General features: G+C 35.2%; 1 protein-coding gene across 23 annotated transcripts in view; it reads right to left on the reverse strand.

Annotated features, from left to right (window-relative positions):
* The window catches only part of PTPRM (protein tyrosine phosphatase receptor type M), a 465,145-nt gene that overhangs the window by 284,299 nt on the left and 155,941 nt on the right, over positions 1–24,905 (reverse strand). For all 23 annotated transcript variants that reach the window (XM_087931096.1, XM_026699382.2, XM_087931092.1 and 20 more), the window contains exons 3-5: positions 8,435–8,703; positions 4,934–5,012; positions 3,107–3,222 (exon numbers count right to left, since the gene is read on the reverse strand). In XM_087931096.1, the coding sequence (XP_087787222.1) occupies positions 3,107–3,222; positions 4,934–5,012; positions 8,435–8,703 (464 nt within the window). The remainder of the gene's footprint in view (positions 1–3,106; positions 3,223–4,933; positions 5,013–8,434; positions 8,704–24,905) is intronic.

A 24,905-nucleotide genomic window follows, 5' to 3' on the forward strand; every position in this document is an offset into this window, starting at 1 on the left:
CAAATTTTGGGTTCAATTGTGGTCGTAACTCAAGGACTACCTGTATAGCAGGCCTGCCAAACTGGCGGCCTGCTGACCAGATACATCACGAGCAGGTCATGTCCAGTATGCCTCCGCAAAGGCAAAAAATATCGTGATCTGGCCCATGATGCAATCAAGTTTGACACCTGTGCTACATAGCTCAAGTTAACTGTAGCTATGCCATAGGTAACGTTCTTTGCAAATGGTAGTATTGTTTTTCCAAATAAGGCTCACTTAGCTTTGACAAGCCAAGCAGCATTTTGTTAAAACAGAAAAATAGGAAGAGTAGTTTAAACAGACAATTATTTAATCTAAAATGTTATGAATACTAGTACTAAAATCATTTTGATTTATTCTGAAAACATTAGTTCGATTGTATTAGACTTTAAAATCCCAAGTTCCAAATACTATACAACTGTCATAATAATTGTATAGGAAAATACAGAATGAAATTGTATAAGAGTAATTATTAATAAATAATTTCACAGTAATTTATAAGACAGTTTGATTTGAAGGTAAGATTCCTAAAATAAAACTGATGCATCCAACAATTTTAGCATGCCCTCCCCCTGGTAATAATTCTTCTTTGAGATACACCTGTTTTAAAAACAGGCTTTACTAATTTTAGATATTTGTAGAAACATTACAGTTGTAAACCTGATGTCCCCCGCCAACATATATTACTGTACATGTATATTATTTAAAGCTATTTCATGCTCATTTTTCAGCATGAATAAATACAAATCAGTACAAATATTTTAACAATGTGTGTAATATATATTATAATTATGTCTGGAAATAAAACATTTCAGCTGTAGAAAAATGCAACAGAAATAGCACGAGTTATTAAGAACAGAAAATGCATGAAGCTACTAAGGTATTAAGGTACTTATTTCTTACTCATTCTCATCAGCTATGGAGAACATGAATCTGTGTTAATCATTAATCCTGCTTTATGCTCTACTGCATCACAAAAGCTTTTGGATTTCGAATCTCTTACCTTTATTTTCTTCTGTGAATTTCTGAACATGAATATGACTTGCAGTTTAATGGTATTCACTGATACCCACTTTTTAGCTTAAGTGATTATTTTACTTTTCCATTACTAAGTGGATGCTTTTAACCTCTCTTGGTCATGTATGCTAAATAAAGAAGAGTGCATTAAAGCTGACTATGGCTCCAGTAAGAAAGAAACAGCAAGGTATCCGGCTTCAAAATTGGACTAAGAAAAAGAAGCTCAGACAGACAAGCTGCATAAAGACTAAAATACAAAATCAGGTACAGCTAACTTTAAATGATGTCATTAAAACAAATCACTGCCTATCCCCACTGAAAGACTATGCTTTTTACAATGTAAAAACATGCAGGGGAAAAAATCAGTTTCATTAACTTGCTTCCTTCTGAACTAAGGAGCAAAAAGCCTCTATTGTGCAATGATTTACTTTAAGTAACCCCCTGCCTCCATTTCTGCAGGTCAGGTATAATATATCAATATCTGTAGTGATATACTAGTAAAGTATAGTGACCAGTCATCAATTTTCTTTTTCTTTCAGTCCTAACTATCCAGTTCAGCTTGTGTCCAGCCAATATAATTATTATTTATTAAACTGGTATTTCACCCAACACCAGTGACTCTGGATAGTTTACAAATTGTTAAAAACATTTAAAAACAAGCAACAATGCAAAAATATGGAAGGAAAATAAACCAAGAGGGGAACAGAAAGGAAGACAGGGGCATCCTCCTGAAATGTCTGTGCAAAGAGTCAGCTCTTTAAGACCCTTTGCAATACCAGATGGGTGGGACTGCTTAAATTTTGGGAGAGGACCTCATTCCAGAGGGCAGGCAGTATAACAAAGAGGCGTGCTTCTGAGATCCAGACATCGTTCAATCAATAGAATGTGGAGCATGCTAACCTACCAGATTGAACAAGCCAACAGATACTGCGTAAAACAGATGGTTGTTCAAATCAGCCCCGTACCATGAGGGCTTTATAAGTAGCAATCAACACTTTGAATCATACCCCAAAGCAAACTGGCAGTCAGTGCATCTCAAAAACCAGAAGTATTACTTAGACATACAGGGCTATACATTTCTGCCTGCCCCAACTTCTGGATGATCTTCAAAGAAGCCTCATTTAGAATATAATACACAGTAGTCAATGTGAAGAGCACAGTCTAGAAGAGGGCACAACCAGTGCACTGGGTGAAATCAAAGACTTTCCAGGCGGCAGCTGACAGCATGCTAATTAAGCCACTGTTAAATCAAGCAGGTGCTTCAAGTCTAGGAAAAAACCCAAATTGCTCATCTCTTAAATGGGAAATTTCCAGTCCATTCTCAGTGCTCCCTCAAACCCTATGGCACACAAGCAGTGCTGTTCCCACAATGCGCCAACTAGTCCCATTGTCTCAGTGTACCAAAAAAACCTAGAACTATGGTATACCAAGAAGCCCCATGCCTGCACAGCTCTGAGATTAATAGCATGAGATTAAAAAAACCTAGGTATCTTCCAGGGAATGGTGAAGATTTATGTTAATGTACAGTAGTCCTAAACTTACTACTATAACTGAATAATGGTTGTAAGTCATTGTAGTTGTAAGTCAAGATATCCACATGACTGGAAGCAATTTTCTGTCCTTTTTTGTGATGTCTGTTTACTTGTTAAACAAACACTGCTGTCACTTGATTGGGTAGTGTCAGGAAAAACTGGCAAAAATCATGTAATCACAGAATGCCACAACTGATTCTAAAGATGATCCACCTAACATGTGGTCGCTTGTCTGGGAGAAGGCAGCATGAAATCATTTACAATGAACCAAGATGCTTTACGGTCTGTTAAGCATCCGTTTCCACGGCTGTCATAATGTTGAACAATTGTAAAATGACCAGTTGTTAATCAAGAATACCTGTAATCTCTTTCCCCCTGCTTTTTAATCATTGGAATCAAAATAGAAAAATTACTAGTGCCTATTTTGTTTGTTCTCATTTGCCATACAGTCTTCCTTGGCTTTTGGATAGTCATAAACCTATTACATTTTCAAAAATATCACTTTGGTAGAGAAAGAAAAGGAAAACAACTAAGATTACCTGTAGCCAAAGCTTGTTTCCTTGAATAGTCCTACCATTGGCGGTGCAATGAAAAGTAGCAAACTGGCCAGCGTTGACTTCTACACTTTGGAGGCGCAGGAAATGGGGTGTGCTGGCTGTTGAAAATAGAAAAGAGGCAAAGGGAGAGTTATATTATTACCAATAGTAATAGCACTTAGATTTATATACTGCTCCCTAGTGTTTTACAGCACTCTCTGATTTACAATGTCAGCATATTGTTCCCAAGAATCTAGGTCTCATTTTGTTGAGACCTATCAACAAAAGGTTGAATTCTATCCTCGGAAGGATAGAAGGCTGAGTCAACCTGAAGCCCATCAGAATTGAACTCCAGACTGTGGGCAAAGATAGCCTGCATTACTACATTCTAACCACTACTCCATCAGTGCTCCTATTAATCCCACATTATTCTAATCGTCTTTTCTGATTCAATTTTTCTAAGAATTGCTTTCACAGAATAGTAAAGTTGGAATGAGCCAGTCAAATATCAGTAAAAGAATTCAAATCCTATTTTGTTTAAACATGTGAATAACATATTTATATTGTAAGCCAAGAAATCCTAATTAAAATGAATATTAAAATATTTATTTCTAATTATTTCTAATATTGTATATTATAAATATATTTTACATTGAGATTATTATTATTATTTTTACAAAAATCTAAGTTCTAATGAAAGAACAATATTAGCTTTCTGTTTCTATTGAGCAGCAAGCTGTTTTGGCTATATAACTGTCTTGTAGAACATTTCCATAATGATTGTACTGAAATCTAACTGATGTTTTTAATAAAAGCTATAACATACTGAAATCAGTTATCTGGCAAGAATATTAGGAGATTATTCTTGATCTCCCTTTTTATACACCATGCATGTAAATATTGATTTTTTTATTAAAAAAGCAACTTTTATCCTAAATCAGGCAAAGCAGGCAGATTGAGTTGCTCACAGAATCATTCAGTGATCTATCTATCTGCCATCGGCTAGCTCAGTCTCTCAAATTTGCTTGCCGTGAGTCTGCACTAAATTTGCTTGCAAGCAAACCTTCAGTCCTAAGGGAGGTTCAGCTGTGCTTAGCTAGAAAGCAAGAAATCCAAAGATTTCCTGCTTCCTAGCTAATCTAAGTCTCCCTGCACAGCAGAACAGATGATGGTCAGAAAAAGGGAAAATAGCAACTCAGCAGACAAGTTTGCTGGGTAAGGAGTGCGTGGGTGGGGAGGGTTCCCACGGGCCATGTGGGCTGAGCAGCCTTGTTTCTGCGCAGCCTGAATTAATTGCTTTGGGGGGGGTGCTTTGGGGTGAGATTTCTCTGCGGCCCACCAAAATTTTATCATGGTCCACCAGTGGGCCGCAGCCCACCGGTTGGCAACCGCTGGTCTAGCTCACAGTCTTATAATTCCCTAGGGGGTTCCCCATGAATCTCTATAAGTAGGTCTCACACTGTTTAAGTTAGGAATGCACATAAGGTCAGCCAGGAATCGCTGAGGCATTTTAGACCTAATGTATTTTACTGATGGAAATGATCAGGAAATGCATGCAATAGAGATCCAGCCTCTACTGCATTGCTGGAACAATGCCTTTTCCTATATGTGAAGTCCAGGACCCTTTGAAGGTTCATGTAACACGAACTTAATCTCCTATCATCAACTACACTTTCCAACAATTTTAGAAAATTTACATGGTATATTTGTTTTAAGAGTGCTAGGCACCTACAGATTTAAATAGATCCTTTATTTGTGGCTGAGAATAAAATAATAATAGATTTATTCCAACAATATTCTGAAATAATTGAAAATATCATATTCACTTACTACATGGATGACCTAAAACTTTCACATCATCAATAGCCAGGTATCCTTGCTGATCTGAAGTGATAACTTCAAAAACTACCTGAAATATGAAAAAGCAAGTAATATCAATAAACCTAGTCATACATACATGCTTCTGAAATGTTAGCATAAATACAGCTGTTCATTTATTTAAACGACATGTTGAGTATTTTAAAAATATAAAGACAAACATTTAAAATAATGCAGAAAAAGATAGGAATTCAAATTTACATTCATCGTCATATTCTTGTTTTAAAATAGCATCTTTTTGTTGTATTTGACTAATGCTACTTTTGGAAAGACTTAGACAAAACAAGGGGAAAAATGCTAGAAGAATTTGATGTTCGGTTCATGATATTGGTATATTATTTCCTGTGTGATTTTCTAGCAGTGTTAGCATTTTCATTCCAAACTGCCCATTTTTAATTTTAATATTGCTGAAACATATAACATGGAAATCACTCAACAGATTAGGCAAAGTAGCTCTTTTGAATAGAAAAGCTACTATAACACAGTTTCTCTGATTGACATATTAGCCATATCAGCCAGGAAAGAACTGGTTAAAAGACAGATTACATTTCTTCGTGAAAAACAAGCACTGGATGTCTGCCTTAGAGTTGTCTTACATCACTCTATCCTGTAGATGCCTGCCAAACAGGAAATAGGGAAACGGTTTAACATTGCACTGTCCCTGATCCTCCCTGCTTCAGTGAAGAGCAAAATTAGCTTTTCATTCCTGCCACTTCTCCCTTCTCGATGGAAATGGGGGAGGGCGCTTACTTGCCACTTTAAATGATTACTGTTGAAAAATGTGCTAGTACTTTATAAATAACTTGTCAGCTCCAGAGAACAAAAGGAATAAATGTGTTTTATTTCAGTACATGACCTCATGTTCTAAGCAATTAAAATGCCTGTAGTTCAAAGGTGAATTGTACCTAATCATAAACTCAATTTATAATAATGTATTGAAAAAGAGTAAGAATTTACTTATATCAGTTTGATTAATTAAGGCACTTATAGAGTTAAAAATAATATAAAATATAAAATGTAGTCCTTAGATTATGTGTCTCGCATCTTGTCTGTCCCAGTATCCTATACAACCATTCTACATAACGACATTTTAGGTAGGCATTTCACATTGTGCTTTGTACTTCTATTGATAAAGAAGAATTTATGAGATTAGTGTCAACTATATCCTCCAACAAAGAAGTGATTTAATAGAAACAGTAAAAATGGGTTTTATGTAATTATGAACTTGTTTGTACTGATTTATTTTTCAAGGACCATGATCCTGAACCTATTTATTCCATACGGACTTCAACAACTCCACAGTAAATTGCTTGTCAGTTAAGGCCACTATTTTGTTCTATTTTTATTCTAAAAGTCTCTGTCAGTATTTTTAGCAGTGGTGACTGAATCTCACTTATTCTGTTTGAATCAAGTGTACATAAATCTAAAGGATGTCTATTTTTAAGCAATGTATAAGCTATTATAAGATGACTTTTTTCTGAATTCCAAACAGAACGGACACTTTGTCTAGAGAAAGTTAAATGAAAGCATTATAATCCTGCAGTTTCAACAATTAGCCTATTTTATTTATATTAAAGTTATGTTCACAGCCCTTCTGTAACATAAAAAGAAATAAGATTATGAATTTCACTGCTTGAAGTTGGTCTTGAACCAAATTTGAACTAAAGTTTGAACTACATTTGATGTTAAGCACTCAGTATGTATCAGGAGTCTCATTTACTTTGGCCATGGCATACAGGGGAATTCAGTGGAGAAAGAAATTATATTTGGAAGAATTAGTGGTAAAAGGAACCCAGGCCGCCAAAGAACACAGTGGCTGGATACTATCAAAGCTGACACCAGACAAAGCATAGAAAAATTCAAAGAAATAGTGGAAGATTGGAAGATGTGGAGAGATCTGGCCCATTGAGTTGCCAAGAGACAGACTCGACTGAATGGATAACTTTATCATCATCATGTATAAGGCAATATATGAGTTAAACATTGATGTGAAACTCTGGAATGTCTAGCTCCCTAAGCACTTAATTTGTAGAAGCAACAATGAGGCTCAGAAAGTGTAAATCTAATTATTATTAAGTAAAAATGAAGCTGGAATTCTCCTAAATATCTTTCCTGGAGAACAGCCATATTGAGTTCTTATTTTCAAGTAAACATGATTAAACATGCAAAGAAATTGACACAAGAAAAAAACACTATTATGGATCTGTCCATTCTTTACCCTTAAATCAAAAATGTATACATACATACATACATACATACATACATACATACATACACAATTTTGTTTTTAGCTATGGATTTGAGATTCATAGGATTCATATTATATTTGCTTTTCAGCAGCTTATTTTCTTTCACATAAAATATAACATAATGATTTATACACAAAGAATATGGAGTTTATTTTAGAGTTATGCAAATTGCCTGCATGTAGGTGTATCACCTTAAAGACAAAAAAAGAAACTAATTATCAGGAATGATAATTTAATCAGCTATAAGAAGAAGAAAAAAGAAAACTCATTCTGCGTGAAAGTTTATGAAAAGTCTCAACTATCTCTCTTAAAGCAGAAGAAATAAAAGTTATACTAACTAAAACAAAGATGTATTTGAAAATAAGGAATAGGTGTCTTGAAGGTGTCTCATTATTAACCAGCATCTGAACATAAGAATAAACAGGTAAACAGATCATACATGAGATACATTTAAATTACACATATCAGGTTTATATTAACTTCATGTAATATCTAATTCTATCCATATCTAACTAGTTAGCTAAATAGCAGCTGTCATTCAAACCATTTTTATGCATTTTTAGTGTGCATCTAGAAAAAAATATCCTATACTTATGGAGACTTACTGGTGGACCACTTACTGATGGACAGTCTGTAAACAAATCATTAAGAAGAGATTAAATAACTATCTAACTAAGAAACTTAGATTTAAATGCACAATTTAGCATGAAGAGCAATATTGTTTCATATACGACATGGCTAAAAGAAATAATTAATAGCTACAACACATATCTCAAAAGGAAACAATAACTATGTTTACAAGGCCATGCATACTAAGAAGCATTTCAGTAAAAACGTCTAAATATAGAGGAAAAAAACACCACAACATCTACAGAAGTGTGACATACACTGCTTTTAAGATTCTTGGGTCTATTCAACAATTAGTGGGAGTTATCTGCCTGTATTGTCTTCAGAAAAAAAAATCAAAAACAAAATAAAAATATTTTTTAAATAGAGAAAATAGTATTTTGGAAAATAAAGAAAGTATTTTACTGGGCTCTTGAAGAATGCCTCATCCTTTTAATGAAGGTACTTTGCTCATTTGTAAATAATTTTATACAATAATTTATGTAGCTCAAATAAAGGCATTAGTCATGATATAAATTGACTAAACATTGAAAGGGAGGAAGAATGTTTCATAAGTGAAAGAACAACAAAGCAGTACCTGGTAAAAGTTTGGCCAAAAGGTGCTGACAGCCAATTCCACTCTATTCCAAATTCCAATAGGAGCATCCGAGACATTCCAAACTGGATTTCCAAGTTCACCATTATTAACTTTCACATAAACATTCAAAATTCCAGGACTGGAACCACTCTTGCTGGAAACAAAAAAATTGAAATCGATGCAATGTGTGTCATTTTCCTTTAGTTGTGGTAGCAAAAGGTGGGCTTTTTGGCCAATTCTTTCAGTAGTGTTCACCAACATGAAAGATCCTGCAGACAAGAAATAAAAGAAAATAAGTAATAAGTTGGAGTGTAGATCTTTTCCCACTCCCAATTTCTTCTTCTTTTTTCTGCCATGTTTGTTGTTCTACAGAAATGTGCAAAATGGTTTGGATTTGAAGCATTTTAAGAATGGACATTCTAGAATGATCAGAAGAATGTATTTCAAACTTGAAACAATTGATTCAGATTTAAAATACTGAAAATGTTTTCTGTAATCTTACTATCATACCATTATAACATACTATAATTACATATTGCAGGTTGATATTGTATTAGATTCTGTAGTAATTTCAAAAAGTGGTAGAATAAAGTTTACTTTGGGAAACAAGCAAATACATTATTTTCTTAAACCACTAAACTAGAAGTAAGTTTCTTCCTACTTTTGAGATTCCATTCATAGCTGGGAAAGTCAGATATTTCTCCTGATTTCCTATATCTTAGAAGTAATAATAAACAACAATAAAAATATTTTACTTTTAAAAAGGGTAAACCCATAAGAAACAACACAATTTACTCTTCTTATCATTGTGTGGATCAATAACATTCATATAAGACATATTATAATACACTCAGTGTCTTATACAGGTAGTCCTCAGTTAATTAGAATAAGTGGGATGTGGAGTTCCATTGTTAAGCAATACAGTAATAAAGTGTGATGTCATGTGATTGTGTCAAATTACAATGGTAGTTCTGGAAGTTCTGGTGGAAGTGAATCCCATGCAGTCATTAAGGACGACATCATCTGATCGTCATATGTCAGAAACTGAGAGTGAAGGTTTCAAATGGTGACCATATGACTCTGCTTCTGTTATAGTTTGTGAGCAGGCTGCCAAACTAAAATCACAATCAGTGACTGTGGGGATGTGGCACACAGCTGTAACTTGAAGAACCTCTTCATTCAGTCTCTTCATTCAGTCCTATTGTATCTTTGAAAGGTTGTTGAATATGGTAATTAACCAACAATTATGTGTACTGCATGCACAGTATATTTTTCAAATACTTTACATAAGTAAATTCACGATACTGTATATAAAGACTAAAATATCTTATGCACATTTATTTTGAACTACTAGTCCAAAGCAGACTTGACTGAAAGCCAACAAAACTGATATACCTAGTACAATATTTTGATGCTATGATCTAAGAGTAAGGAAAATGGACTAATAATTGAACCTACTGAATTGGATTGAATTTGTGAAGAAGGGATCAGTATGAAAGCAAAAGTTCAAAGCTAATTTAATTGTATATGTTCAATGAAGAAATCTCCCATCCCAAGTCCTGCTGTGCTGTCTCATCTTGGTTTATGCCAAGAACATATATTCGCAAAGCATGAAGATCTTCTAGCTGCCTAGTTAAAGGAAACAGGCAGAAGATGCCAGATGCAGATAATCACTTTAGTGACAATGCCCAAGGCACCAATTCATACTGTGCTGGAGAAGACAATAATAAATCACTCTTCTATTTTTTTTTTACCAAAAAAATGGATAGAAAATATAAAATGGTTGATGTAATGTAGGATGGATTTAATTTGAATGGCACTCAACATATTACTGAGGAGGACCATAGGATATTCTGGACAAAAAGATTTTGCTTCCTGAACAGTGGGGTGTACCATATAGATTTTTGGCTGCTAATCACAATAATAACCTGTAATTTAACCTACTGCGTACCATTTTATAGAAATCTGCTTTTACACAATGGTAATGTATACCCTCCAGTACATATTGGCTATGTTGCACACATTAAAAGAAACATACAAAAACATGAAACTGATCTTGAAGCATATCTAGTACGTCATTCTAAAAACATACTTGTGTCCACTTTGAAGTAGTCTATCATAATCACCAAACGTTTTTCAGGAAGCAAAACTTGAAAAAAATGATGGCCCAGTAATACTGGTGGCACAGTGATTAGAATGCAGTATTGCAGACTAACTCTTCCCATAGCCTGGCAGGCTCAAGGTTCGCTCAGCCTTCCATATTTCCAAGGTCAGTAAATGAGGAGCCAGATTGTTGGGGGCAATATGCTTACAATATTGGTAAGATATTGTTTAAAAGGTATAGTAAACTATCCAGAGAATGCTGTAAAGCAAATATAAGTCTAAATGCTATTGCTGTTGTCATTTTGGAATACTAATAATGTTTATGACATAGCTAGATCAAAGCTTTAGGAATGCCTTGTTGCTGCTGTTATCATACAGGAAAGGCAAACCTAAAAGTGCAAAGATGGAATTACAGCAGGAACATAGAATATATGAAGCATGAATACAGGAAAGCTCAACACAGTGGAAGTTGAAATGAAATGACTACACATTGACACCTTAGGCATCAGTGAATTGACATGGACCAGGTCCTTTTCAGTCAGAATATGATATAGTATTTATTATTCAGAACATGAAAAACAAAGGTAAGATATTGTTTAAAAGATATAGTAAGAACGATACTTGGTTTCAATGCAATCAGTGAATAATAATGTCAATTAGATTTGTGGTCATGCTCCATGCTAAAACTACGAATGCAGACAAAGAGGAATGATGAAATTAAATTTGAAATTGACAGAACATGGAAACAAAATATACTGCTTGTGATTGAAGACTGGAATGCCAAAGTTGGAACCATGAAAGATGGATTGTATGGCTTAGAAAACTGAAATGAAGCAGGAGATAGCTTACAAATTTCTGCCACTATAATTATTTTTTCATAGCTAATGCTATCTTCAAACAATCAAAACTACGCCTTTATACATTGCCAGATAAGAATATGTAAAAATCAAATTGCCTCTATTATTGCTTAAAGGAATTGCGGGAGTATAATTATACCATTAAGGACTTGCCTGGGTGCTGACTATGGAACAGATCACAAATGTCTCATGTGAAAGGTCCAACTTAAGCTGAACAACAACAAACAACAACAACAAATAAGAAGAAATTCAATCTGTTTCCATGATATGAATCTAAACCTATACTCACCATTTTCAAAGAGAAGGTCAGGAATTGCTTTAAAGTCCTGAACTTCATTGACACAGAACCAGATAAATTATGGAATGAAGACAAGAATTTAACAAGTTCCTCGGAAAACAACTTCATAGAGCTGTTTTCTAAAAGATACCAATGGACAGATAGTAACCAAATCAAAGGAGATCAAATAAAGATAGAAGGAATATACAGTAGAGATCTCAACATTAAAAATATTGTAGAAAATATTCCTTACTTACAAGGGCTTCTACAACTAGAAAATGAAGTTAGATCAGTAGTTCGGTCATTACCAAGTTGGAAGGTTACACAAATTGGAAGGAATGCTCTCTGAATTATGGTAAGCAGCAGAAAAAGTAGTAGTAAAAGCTCTAACTATGCTATGCCAGCTAATCTGAGGATGAACATAGTAACCAACTGATTGGAAGAGGTCAATCTCTACTTTATTTTTCTTTATTTGTTTTCCCACAAATGCAGAGCCTGCTTTTTTTGTTGTTTTTTGGATAAATCAAGTCTTGATCTATTGTTGCAACCGGAATTGTTGCTCAAGCCTGACATCATGGGCTGAGAGAGAATGACTGGCCCTAAATCACTCCATCAGCTTGCATGCTAGAGGCGGGACTAGAACTGACATACTCTTGGTTGCTAGCCTGGTGCCTTCACTTTACCATGCACCAAATAGTTTCCATCCCAGTTGTAGTTTTAAAATCCTTAGTTTTCAGATGTTAACAGAAGTGTCAAGAAGGAGAGAAACATATAAAAAGTTAAACTCATGGTTTATCATACTGCAGAACAAATCTAAAATCCTAAAGTTAGGAGTAACATGCAGCAGCTTGTCCCACAACAGCCAGAAAGAAACAGCTCCCCACTTGGTCTGTACTCAGCATTTGTCAGCTCACTTGGTAAACAAGAGTAAGAAATGACTTCACAGAATGGCAAAAAACACTTATATTGAGATTGACTATAACAACAGAGTGTCACATGTGTGACAATGGTGTTGTTGACTTAACAAATGTTTTGTTGCCCTAGTAACAGATCTTGCATATCTTTACCAAGGCCATTTTCCTTACTCTCTATAGCATTTTTATAATCACCTCTGTATATTTCTGTATATTTCTTAGCCACAAAAATTATGCCTCTTGATCTGGCTGATCATTATGTTTCCAATGTCACTTTCAATTTATGGCATCCTACTTCTTTTAGTTTTTCATTTGCTCTTGCTTGCATCCTGGGTTCTTCAATATGAAACTAATACCATATTGCTGGAACTTTATTAATTTCTTTCATCCTATGCTTTTTAATTAGTTTCCTCATATCTGAACTTTATTATTAAGTAATTAGCTTGTAATTCCAACTATTCTGTTCTTCCTTACTGGATTGCCTAACTCATCTTGAGCTTTTTAATTGGAAAGAAAATATGAAACAAGTACAAATTATTTTATACTATATAAAGTATGCCAACAAAGAGTGTATTAAATATTATTACCATCCTTTGTTGTTAGAAAAATCCAAAATCTAGAAGACTGTACTGAGTGACTAACAAGACAAATGATTTTCTACTACTTGAGACTGAGGCTTGGCTAGTTGGATGCCACATTGTGTGTGGATATTTGTATGGAATTTTGTTAAGCTTTTGTACATGGAAACACCTTTTTGTTGTTGTTTTGTTGTTGTTATTAAAGGTTATATCCCTCAGTGGTAATCTTTTGGAAGAACATACCAGCAGTAATTAAGCAATCAAGGGGGGGGGGGATTCTGAATCATTATTATATTGGCAATCCATTTCTTTTCTGCTTCTGACTCCCATTTTATCTGTCTGTTTTTCTGAAGCAGCTGCTTCCTGAAAGAAGTTATGAAAGCAGCTTTACAAATTTGACCAAAGACTGTATGCAAGTGTACAAAATTACTGAGTGAGATCAATTTAGCAGTTATAATGATTTAGTATGACAATGATCCATAGCCTTCATAAATTAGAAATTAAAAAGCAAAGCTTAGAAAAGTATCTAGGAAATATTACAATTTTATTACTGTTAGGGATATGGATAATTTTCATATTAAACATCTGTAAAAGCAAGCTACAAAACAGATAAGACTTAATCTTAATACACAAATTAATAAAACTGTACCAAATGATCATTTGAAATAAATATTTTATGGGTTGTACCTTTCTTCATTAATAGAGTAAAACTTTTGCAATATTTGATCACCATTATAAGTTGTCACTGCAAAACTATATTTAAATCAAGATGGACTGCTGTAGAGTTCATTATGTTCTAGCCTACCATTCTATGAAAATGTGAATATAATTCAATTACATCCCAATTACAATTACAAAATACCTTCAGTTCTGGACGTATCTAAGAAAACCAGAAATTACGAAATCCATAGCAGTAGATTACTGAAGCATATTCAGTGTGGAATAATTAGTTGGCTGCTTATAATTTCTTCTTGGAATCTTTGGTGCTCTCTGAGCTTCACTGTTCCTTGGGGGACATTTCATTATTAAACTAGGTAACATCTTCAGTATATGTGTGGAGTTTGCTCTCTGCTTGTATACAGTAAATTGCCCTGTCAGTTTCAGTGAGGATGTTCTTCTTGTTACTTCCTTGACTAGACCCTCATTTACTGCTTGATTGTTTTTCTGGAATTAATTCCTGCTTATATGGGTGTTGGCTGCTGGAAGGGATATCTTCTGATCTTTCTAAAAAGTTAGCTTTTGTTGACTCTTTTGAATGGTAAATACGTTTTGTTTCTATGTGACTATTGATGAAACACTTGTCCAAATGTCCAGGAATTCACGAGAATTTTGGGATTTGGCTTGGACCAGAATGCTCAAAGTTTCTCAGTTGAATTATATTTAGTCTATCCATATGTTATGAGTAATAAGTTTTCATCATGTCTTCTGACTACTAGTTGATGTTTATGGATTGTCTCTTCTAGTCTTCTGCCTCTCTGTCTTACACAATGGCTGTTACAGTTCTTACACTTACATTGTAGCTAACTCCTGATTTTTCTTCTTGCATTACTGGATCTTTTGGTTTACTTAAATTGTTTAATCAATACAAGCTCTGAAAAGAGTAAGATTACCACACATCAAAAAATATCTCTGAAATAACCAATGGATTATTATAACCACATGGCATCACTGCAATGATGTAATTTTAACAAACCAACTAAAGCCCTCCAAAACATCTTAAGTAAAATAAAACCATGCACTGCAGTGGAAAGTTTTGTAATGCGACTCTGCTGTTAGCTTCATTAAGTCTCAGAGAAAGAATTATACATTTAAAAAATGCATTTTTGCAAAAAGATAAAAAAATAGTATTGACTAATCAGCTTTATTAAAACTAAATAAAATACTGTTTTGAAATGCTGGTTGGATGTGTGTCTTTACACTTGCAAATGTAAATAATTGTAGTACAGCTGGGCAAAAGTTGTTGTATTGTAAACAAAATTTTACATGAAGCAAGAGTTTTGATCTTGTCCTAAACAATATAAAATAAAATACAGCTTTTTATAAAGGGTGTTTAATTAAAACGATTTATGCTCTTTCCAGGATGTGCTAGCTTCATATATTTCAAAATGCTAAAAAATACAAAGTTAAAACAAAAATTGTGAAAATTATCACTTAACTGATCCCAAATAGAAGAATGCTGTCAGCCCTGCATGGTAGACCAGAATTGAATACCAAAGACATGAATTACTAAAATTACTTTCATCATAGAGTAATACTAACATAATCTTGAAATGTGCCCCGTCTCTGCTTTTTCCTGAAAAGAACTAGGGAGAGTATATCTGAGTTGCTTTCTCAAATTACATTTCTGCTTTGGACTCAGATTTCTTTTAACCTTGGCTATGGCACTTCTTCCACTTCCTCAAGGTTATTCGCACAACCCATTATACATGTTTTCACTGTATTATTTTGCTTAAGTCTGATTACTACCTGCCATACTGCAATTATTTTCTAACAAATATGCACAAAAATCCTAAAATTTCTGAGAATTGTTTATTTTGTAAACAAAAACATGGAGCTGTAAAATATCATATGTAACATCCATTATGCCTTTATATAATGCATAAATGACTCATATTCTTTGTTAGATAGTCTACATTAACATTTTACAAGGGTACTGTACTTTTAAAGTGTTTGTAAATCCTAAGATTCAACCAATGAGTTTTCCAGTTTTAATTGTTGCTCTTCTCCAATTATATAGGTAGTCGTCACAATTCTTCCCAAAATTTTTGCTGCTAAACTAATCAGTTGTTAAGAAGGTTTTGCCCTATTTTATGACCTTTCGTGCCACAGTTGTTAAGTGAAGCTTGTTAAGTTAGTAAAATGGTTGTTAAGTGAAGCTTGTTTCCCCATTGATTTTGTTTGTCAGAAGGTTGCAAGTGGTGATCAGATGACCCCAAGACACTGCAGCTGTCATAAATATGAGTCAGTTACCAACTGTCTAAACTTTGATCATGTGGGGATGTGTAATGGCCATAAGTGTGGAAAATGGTCATACGTCACTTTTTTCATTGCCAATGTAACAATCAATAAACAAACTGTTGTAAGTCAAGGACTACCTGTACTTAGACCTTTGCCAGAACCAGACATTAAATAAAGACGAAATAATGACTATGCCACTCCACCTCTAATTTTTATTTCCTCAAGGAGAAAAGGGTGCAGATTAATCCTTCTTTCAGATCTTTTTTTTATGAAGAGTACACACATACACACACACAAGCACACACAAAGTATAAATGAACACATGTACAACTAATATAACATCTTCTATGAAGATGAAATTTTTTCCATCTGCAACAACTTTAATTCAACTGTTTCTGCAATACAACATACAGATAAGCCTATTAAATAACTTGGATTTGGTAGAAGAATTTGAACATTGAACAGGATATCGATAAGATATGAAATATAACACATCGGCATGCCTATTCAACTGTGCCTTCATGATTTACTAGATCTCACAAGAGAGGCTAAATACCGTATCTAGAAGTGATAAATATTTTTGTGGGACATGATGTATATCCATTCCTAAAAAAACATAACCTGGACATTAATATTGTTGGTTATTGAGCAGCTACTTGCAAGCTTCTTAAGCAGATTTTCAAAATACATAGTTGTTCGGTTATTTATTTACTTTCTATACTGCTACATTCCATATATCCTTCAAATCCTGATGTATTCCCTAATCATGGCAGCCGGGATGGGTGGGATATTTCTGGAAGGGATAAACAAAAATAATAACAATAATAATGGAAGTGTAGGCAGAGAGTGTACAATCCCAGAAGGTCCAATAAAGGGTTAAAGGTTATCCAAGATACCGAGCTAAAGGGAAACAATGATATAGGAAGATGCTGGAGTGGAATTTGTTACAACGGTAAAGGGATCATTTCATATTGTGCAAGAGAAGGCAACAGCAAACCATTCTTGTATTTTACCAAGAAAATCACATGCATAGAAAGTACAAAATGATTGACAACAGAGCAACAAATAATGGGCCCCTCGGGTTAGATGGTGCTCCACATGCTACTGAGGAAGAGCTGAATATATTTCAGAATACTAATAGTGTTTATGACATGGCTAGATTAAAGCCCTTGGGACATTTAGTTGCTCACACTGTCATTCAGGAAAAGAAAATCTGTAAAGATAGAATTATACTCTGAACATGGAACATAAGAATCATGAATATGGGAAAGTTTAACCCAGCTTATCCCCAAAAAGAAATTAATCAATTAAACATGTGTTAGTCATCAGAAAACTGAGATGGAATTTAGTCAGAAGATGACACTATTTACTATTCAAGACATAAAAAAGAAGGAATAAAGTTGCTTTCATAGTTAGAAAATGTATAATAGGAACAAAAGTTGGCGACTTACTACACAATGACTGAGCATCCATTAGACTTTGTGGAAAACCCTTTAATGGCAATTTGGATAAATTTGGAGAAACAGAAAAATGGCTAATCTGTTACTGACAATACAACAATTTCTTCATTGTTAAAACAGCCTTCAAACACCTAAAATGAGTCAAGTATACTTAAATATCACAGAATGAATGGAAATAAAATTGATTCTATTAATTAGCTAAAGGATTAGAGTTTAGTCAGGGACTGGCCCATGAAATGCCTATGTGAAAATTCCAAGTTAAGCTAAAGATCACAATGGATCAGTTTCCACAAATTTCATTGAACATTTCTTCATTTGTTAGCTTGTTGGTTTATTTTATTTCAATAAATAAACCAACAAGCAAGCAAATATCCTTAAAATATGTCAAGAAGACTACATGATTTTATATCATTTAGAGAAGGATAAAATTGATTTATTTCTGGTTGGATTTCAATCTCATAGAGGTCTGTGTCTCTCAAAAATTTTAGGGGTTATGAAACTGAACTTACATACTGAATTATGGTCTTCAGTAAAGGATTTGTTCATCACTCTCAATTCTCTTTACTCTTTTGTTTCAAGCTAAGGATGTACCATTTTAAGGCGGCTTCCAAAGGATCCAAATAATGTCACCTGTTTGCAGAATAGCTTGAGCTGCCTCTGAAGAAAGCTGAGCCAGGCACCTCTTTTAGAGATGACGGAAGAAGGGAAAGAAGGACCCAAGCTCTACATAGAATTTTCTGTCCTTGTTAATGAAGATTTCTATCAGTTCAACAAGTACTATGGGCTGGCGGGCAACCGTCTTCATATTTGGTAAATATGGTATACTTAGACTAGTAAAAATCACTGTCTCCAATGCCCTCTAATCACCTCTGGAATGGAATACTGCAAAGCACTCGGGGCCTGCCTTGAAGAACATCTGAAAGTTTCATTTGGTGTAGAATATAGCTCTGTGGACAGTTATATGTGCCTCTAAGATGGCATGTTACACCATTTTTCTGTGAGCTACATTGGCTGCCAGTTTGCTTCCATGTGCAATGCAAGATGCAGGTTTTGATCTTTAAAGCTCTATATGGCATGAGATCAGATTATTTGAGGAAATGTCTCTTTCCTAGTCATATTTTATTTATTCATTTATTTATTTGATTTATCAATCGCTTACAAGATAATAGATATAAGTATAAACATAGTTATAAATACATGAAATGGATACATATAAGAAAAATAAAAAGAAACAACAGGACAAAGACAGAAGGCACGTTGGTGCGCTTATGCACGCTCCCTACAGATCTCTTAGGAAAGGGGTGAGGTCAATAGGAGACAGTCTAATGTTAAAGTTTTTGGGGTCAGTGGAAGAAACCACAGAGTCAGGTAGAATATTCCAGACATTGACCACTCTGTTACTGAAGTCGTATTTCCTGCAATCAAGTTTGATGTGGTTAACTCTGAGTTTGTATCTATTGTGTGCTCTTGTATTGTTATGGTAGAAGCTGAAGTATTCATTGACAGGTACGACATTGCAATGTATGATTTTATATACTATATTTAGATTGGACCGAAGGCGGCGTAGTTCTAGGTTTTCTAGGTCTAGAATTTCGAGACTGGTGGCATAAGGTATTCTGCATTGAGTAGAGGAGTAGAGAACTCTTCTTGTGAAATATTTTTGGAATTTCTCATCTATGTTAATATCAGATACGTAATGTGGTTCCAGACTGATGAGCTGTATTCAAGTATTGGTCTAGCAAATGTTTTGTATGCTCTAGTTAGTAGTGTGATATTACTAGAGAAAAAGCTACGTAGGATTAGGTTAACAACTCTTAATGCCTTTTTGGCTATGTAGTTACAGTGGGCTCTAGCACTTAGATCATTATCCATCCCATCAGGTCCAGCAAAAGAGGTATGCTTTGGGTCCTTTCTATGAAGACATTTGATCAAGCAGGTCCCAGAAGCTGCCCCTTTTCTCCTGTAGCCCCACTGTCTGGAACATCATTCCATCAGAAAGCCTTGAAAACATGGTTTCTCCATCATCCTTGGGGATACCATAGAAAGCCTGCAAAGTGATTGAATAAATGATGGTTGGATGAGGCTAAATGATGGTAACTTGTTCTTTTACATTTTATTCTTTTATGTTTTTACTTTTGTTGTTATTTATTTTGTTCTTTAATATTGTGATATTGTTTTATTTATGATTTTGCTTGTAAGCCTCAAGAGTAGTTTTTTTGTGCGAATGCCATTTTGTCTGCTTTGCTATATGAATACCTGCTGTGGTTCAGTATCTGATAGCACCATTTAGTATCATGATGATATCAATCAAAATATCAATACTGCATCTCTGTAAAGAAAGATAAACATGCTACTTATTTAGTGGTAAATATACAATATAAAATTTTCCTGGGTCTACCAAGAAAGAGAAACAATGAAGCTGAATTTCAATAGTAATTTTTCCATTATTTACAAATAATTGCTTAGACTAGATCAATACAAAGCCCTATACTGAAGTTGTTCCACATAACTTGCAATACTACTGTTTCTTATAGCAGTTTTAATGTCTGAAAATGTTTCAAAACATTTTAATGGAAACACATGAAAGTGTTTATTACATTCACAACTTAACTATAGAGAAACTCTCTATGACAACTTTACTGGGTTGATAGCCTCCATATGATACCCAGCAATCACAAGCTTCTAACATCTATAATAATCCATTAAATCAATATGATTTTATCACAATTTGTATTAAATCTTAATTATGTTAAATAAATAAAGTACCTGTAATTAATTTTTAAATAAGCCATTTCCATTTTTTCAGACAGTATGTCAACATGCAAGCACTTTTTCAACATAGCTTACAAGAAATGCAGTATAATATTCCTGAAAATTTTGCTACAGAAGTATCCAGCTATTACCTATTGGACTTCACAATACCTATGAATGCAGTAGACTACTGACATTCTTTGCAGCATTGAGCTATAGCACAACATTAACATTATGATAAATGAAGACTCTCAGCTAGCAGCCCAGATTGCATGCAAGACAGCATGGAATGAACTGAATATGTCATCATAGCATTGTCACCATTATACAATGATTAATGCCTTCTATGCATGGTTAATGTGCAGCATTACTGGGAGCAGCAGGGTAATTGTTAGAAAGTAATAGTTGGTAGCAACATTTTGTTCAGGACTAGTCACATATCAGATAGTCAATGGCATATCAGCTTTTCCTTCTATGGTTGTGCTTTTCATATTTCTGCTTGGACAATGAAATCAGCAAAGACATTATTATTCTACAATTTTCTATACAGTTACAAAATAAGCTATCTCTCTCAAAAACAATTCATAGTATTTGACCTTCAGATATAAACAATAAGCCTATCATGCTTACACAATGGTATTCACAGCAATAAAAAAGAAAGGGTGGTAGGCTATGTGTGTGTACGTAGAAACAAGAAAGAAAAGTACCAAAAATTCTGAGTGTGCATTATGAGACTTTAGTGCTTTTCCAACATGATTTACCACAATTTCACATTCACAAGCACTTAAAAAGGAAACAGTTGTTGCCTAGGTGTGGAATCCAAGAATTAAAATTCGGTAACAAATTAAGCATTAAGCTTTTTATTCTGATTGGTATAAGTATGGCTAATAGCACTAAAGAAAGCATGTCTTTTCACCTACACAGAACAGCTCACAATTATGGGGAAATGTCTCCCTGTCTGATTAGCCAACATTCTAAAATTCTCTTATTTTTCTTTGTGAAATAGGTCACTGGATAATAGGGACAGTGGAATTCATTGATTTAAATTAATTTTTTCTTGCTTCTTCATTAATTTGGGACTTTTAAAGTATCTGCACAAAGTTCAGATGTATTTTATCAACATTCTTCCTAATCTGTATTGTTTTACATAAAATTGCACATTATGGCAAAATGTCTTTCTTAAACATTTTTACATATTTCCTGAACTATTATGAAAATGTATTAAATGTACAGTGTTACAAATTTCAAACATCTTTGAATGAACATGACTAGTTTGAATATGCAGTCCAAAAGGCTAAGTTTTGTAGGTATGTATGAGAATCTAAACAATGCACATTTTTTTTCTTATTCCAACTATTACTATTTAGTCATTTGATCTTGTCTCATGGACGATCTTGAAAGCACAACAAAGGAGTTGCTTCTTTACAAAGGGCTCTGTTCTGCTGTAAATTAATTAAGCTTTTTAAACCATGAGAAAAACACCATGTACAGTTTAGAAGTAAATGAAACATTTATCCCCATCCGCTTAATTTTTTTTCCAAGAATCCTGGCATGGATCTACTCTGAACCTCCCTAATCTATTTTTCCCACTTTCTCTAGAGAAATTCTTTTTAATCATTCCGCCCCCCTGTGGATTCAAGGTTGTCTCTGTCACTTAAGTCTGTTTTATCCTAACTAATCAATTACCAAGTTTCTGAATGAATAATTTAATTGGTTTAGGACCTCTGCTTGGCTTTTATCATAATTTCTATTTAATATTGGTTTTCCCCAATGCAGAACTCAGTCCAACCATAATCCAGCAAAACCTATTTATTGTTTAACATTTAAATAGATAAATTATTAAAAGTGAAAGACTATAATTTTGGTCTGATAAGCGGGCAAGTTCTTCTTCATAAATTTATTAGAATCACTCACTTTCAGGAAAATTACATTTTTTCACACTGATCATCATAAAAATCATCATATATTTCCTATGGGAGGAAATACAATTAGATTTTCTTTCTGTATATAAAACACTTGGCCCTACATGGAACAAATTATTAATTTTTATTTGAAAATTATGTGGAATGAATTACCTTTGTCCATGTGAACTATCAGAAGTTTACCTGAAAATCCTAGTTTGTATATGTTGTCAGAGTCAGAAGTTCATTGCAAAATTGCAGTAGACCATACCAGAATCCACTATAGTATCTAAAACACCTTTAAGTTTCTGTTTCCTTCAATATTATTAAATGTCATTCAGGAGCAAAAGACAACTTAACAATATATTCTGCTCTCCAGGGATACTTAATTAACTTTTGATTTGCTGTACCTACATACAGTAGCATCCTGCCTTATCTTTCAGGCATAGTGTTGAAGAAAACAAGTCCTTGAGGACCCTGAGAATAATAGTTTTGTTCTCAGAAAGCCATGACCTTTCTTAATGGATTGGAACATTATCTACCATCTTTGACAAAACTGTGATATTTGGTACTCAGAGAAAATGCAGTATTATTTGATCCTCCAGTAACAGAAATTTATAATTTATTGTATCTTCATAAAAGAGAATATAATCTGAATATTATACATTTATAACCAGAAAATATAACCACATTCAGAAAGAGGAGTTTCTATATTCTCCTTAGAGCTGCTCGGATCATCCAGAGAGTGGGAGGTGCTTCAGTCTGCATCATTGTAGGCTGAGCTTAATTACTGAGGAATGCTCCGCCTTCCATCACGTGGCTCCGTTGCCGGCATTCCCCAGTTTTTTGCTCAGCCTCGTGCAGAGTAGGCAGTGTTTTCAGTTCTCTTGGCCGTCTCAAGAAAACTTTCTTCTTATCAGGTTGTATTGATTTATTCCTTTCTTAGCCCTGTGCAGGAGGATATTCTATGGCTTAGAGGTTAAGCATCCACCTAATAAGCATGTAATCTGGGTTCAGTTCCCAGATGGGCAGGGCTAACTGATCAGACCTAAATTGCTTGAAATAGAGCTATAGGTTATACATAAATTTAACTTGATTTTTCAACTCCCATTCTCCTGGGAAGTCTCCTAGTCCCAGGGGGCGCCTAGGGGAAGGCTAGCTAACTTTCTAGCCACCCCCCCCTCCTCCTTATTGCCTAACAGACCTTTCTCATTCAAAGGTTTAAATGTTCCTGTTATTGACTCTTCCTCCTTGTCCTCCCCCTGGGATCCTTGGATTGCCCCTGGGGAGAATTTTGGCCGCTGTTTAGGAGCCCTGTAAGTCCTCATAGCAGGCAGCCGCCATTTAAGCGCCGCCCCATGGTAGGGCGCCAATTCCTTATCTTTCCGATCGCTACAGCGCGCCCGTTTTCAAGCTGCAGAGCCTGCTGCCTTAACTGATTTATTGACTTGGTGCTTGGAGGCTAGTTCGCTGCCTCCGTTGGAATCTCACCCAGCCTTGTCAAAGCTAGGCTGTTGTTTTTCGTGCAGCTCCTTGGCCGATCAAGATCGTGGGAGGATTTGCTCTTTCCTCTCTTTCCCTAGCCTCTGCGCAACTAGGTTTCTGTTCAGACTCAGGGGAGCACGTTCATCGCCCCCAGGGGGAGAAAGACAGCGGGTGGTTTAAAAGCGTTCTGGCACTAAACCCCCCCCCCCCCAGATCCTCTCCTTGGAATCTCTTCCTGCCGATTTCCACGCCGTCTTCGTTAGCGGCTTGAATTTAAGCGCTCCAAAGCGCCGCTGGTTTTCCCCCCACCCGAACGCCGATCATCTCAGGAAGGGGCGTACTCTTCCTCACGGTCCCTTCTCGGCATTCTAAGCTCGCCAGAGGGGCCCGATTCCGCCCTGAGCAGCCCCGACATTCAGCAAGTAGGCGGCCGTCTCCCTGGGCGCCGCCTCGCAGTCGGGCGCCATCGCAAATTTTCTCTGCTGCGAGTGTTCTCCTGCTCTCCACACAGGCCTTAACAGCCTGTACAGAGCCTCTCTCCTAAACTTCTGTTGGCAATCCGCAGCCGCGCTCAGGGCGAAGCAATGCAGCACCTTCTTCCCCTCCCCGTTTGTGTCTGGGAGTTCAGCTGCTGGAGGCCTTATCTTTCCAACCCAGTGTGTTTGGCCTCAGGCGTTCATTTGACTGATTGGATAAATAAGACACTTGGGTTGCTTCCTTATTGGACCAGGATCCAGACTTATGCATCAAGCTTTCAAAGAGTTAAGAATAAAAATAAAGGAATAAATAGAAGGAGAGCCAATAATCAATCACGTATACAAGACTTATTCATACGTATGTATATATAAGTGAATAAAGGAATTTAATATATATATATTAATAATAATGATGATGATGATGATGATGATGAAGATGATGATGATGAAGAAGATGATGATGATGATGATGATGATGATGATGATGATGATATTTATATTCACCGCCTTTCTGCGGTATATCAAATTCCAAAAGGAGGCGCGGGCCAGCTGATAAGGGTACCCGGACTCACTGCAGGCCGAACCCTAGGCGAGCCAACCGCCTCTGGTATTCTCTCATATGATTATTCTTCGTAAAGTGGCAGATGATAATTCCTTCAATGGCCCTTCTCTGAAGGCCAACTCTAAGTCTTACCATTGCGCAGTCAGGCT

This window comes from Pseudonaja textilis, chromosome 3 (genome assembly GCF_049901715.1).
Source record: "Pseudonaja textilis isolate UNSWEBS1 chromosome 3, rPseTex1.2, whole genome shotgun sequence".
NCBI classification, from domain to species: domain Eukaryota; kingdom Metazoa; phylum Chordata; class Lepidosauria; order Squamata; family Elapidae; genus Pseudonaja; species Pseudonaja textilis.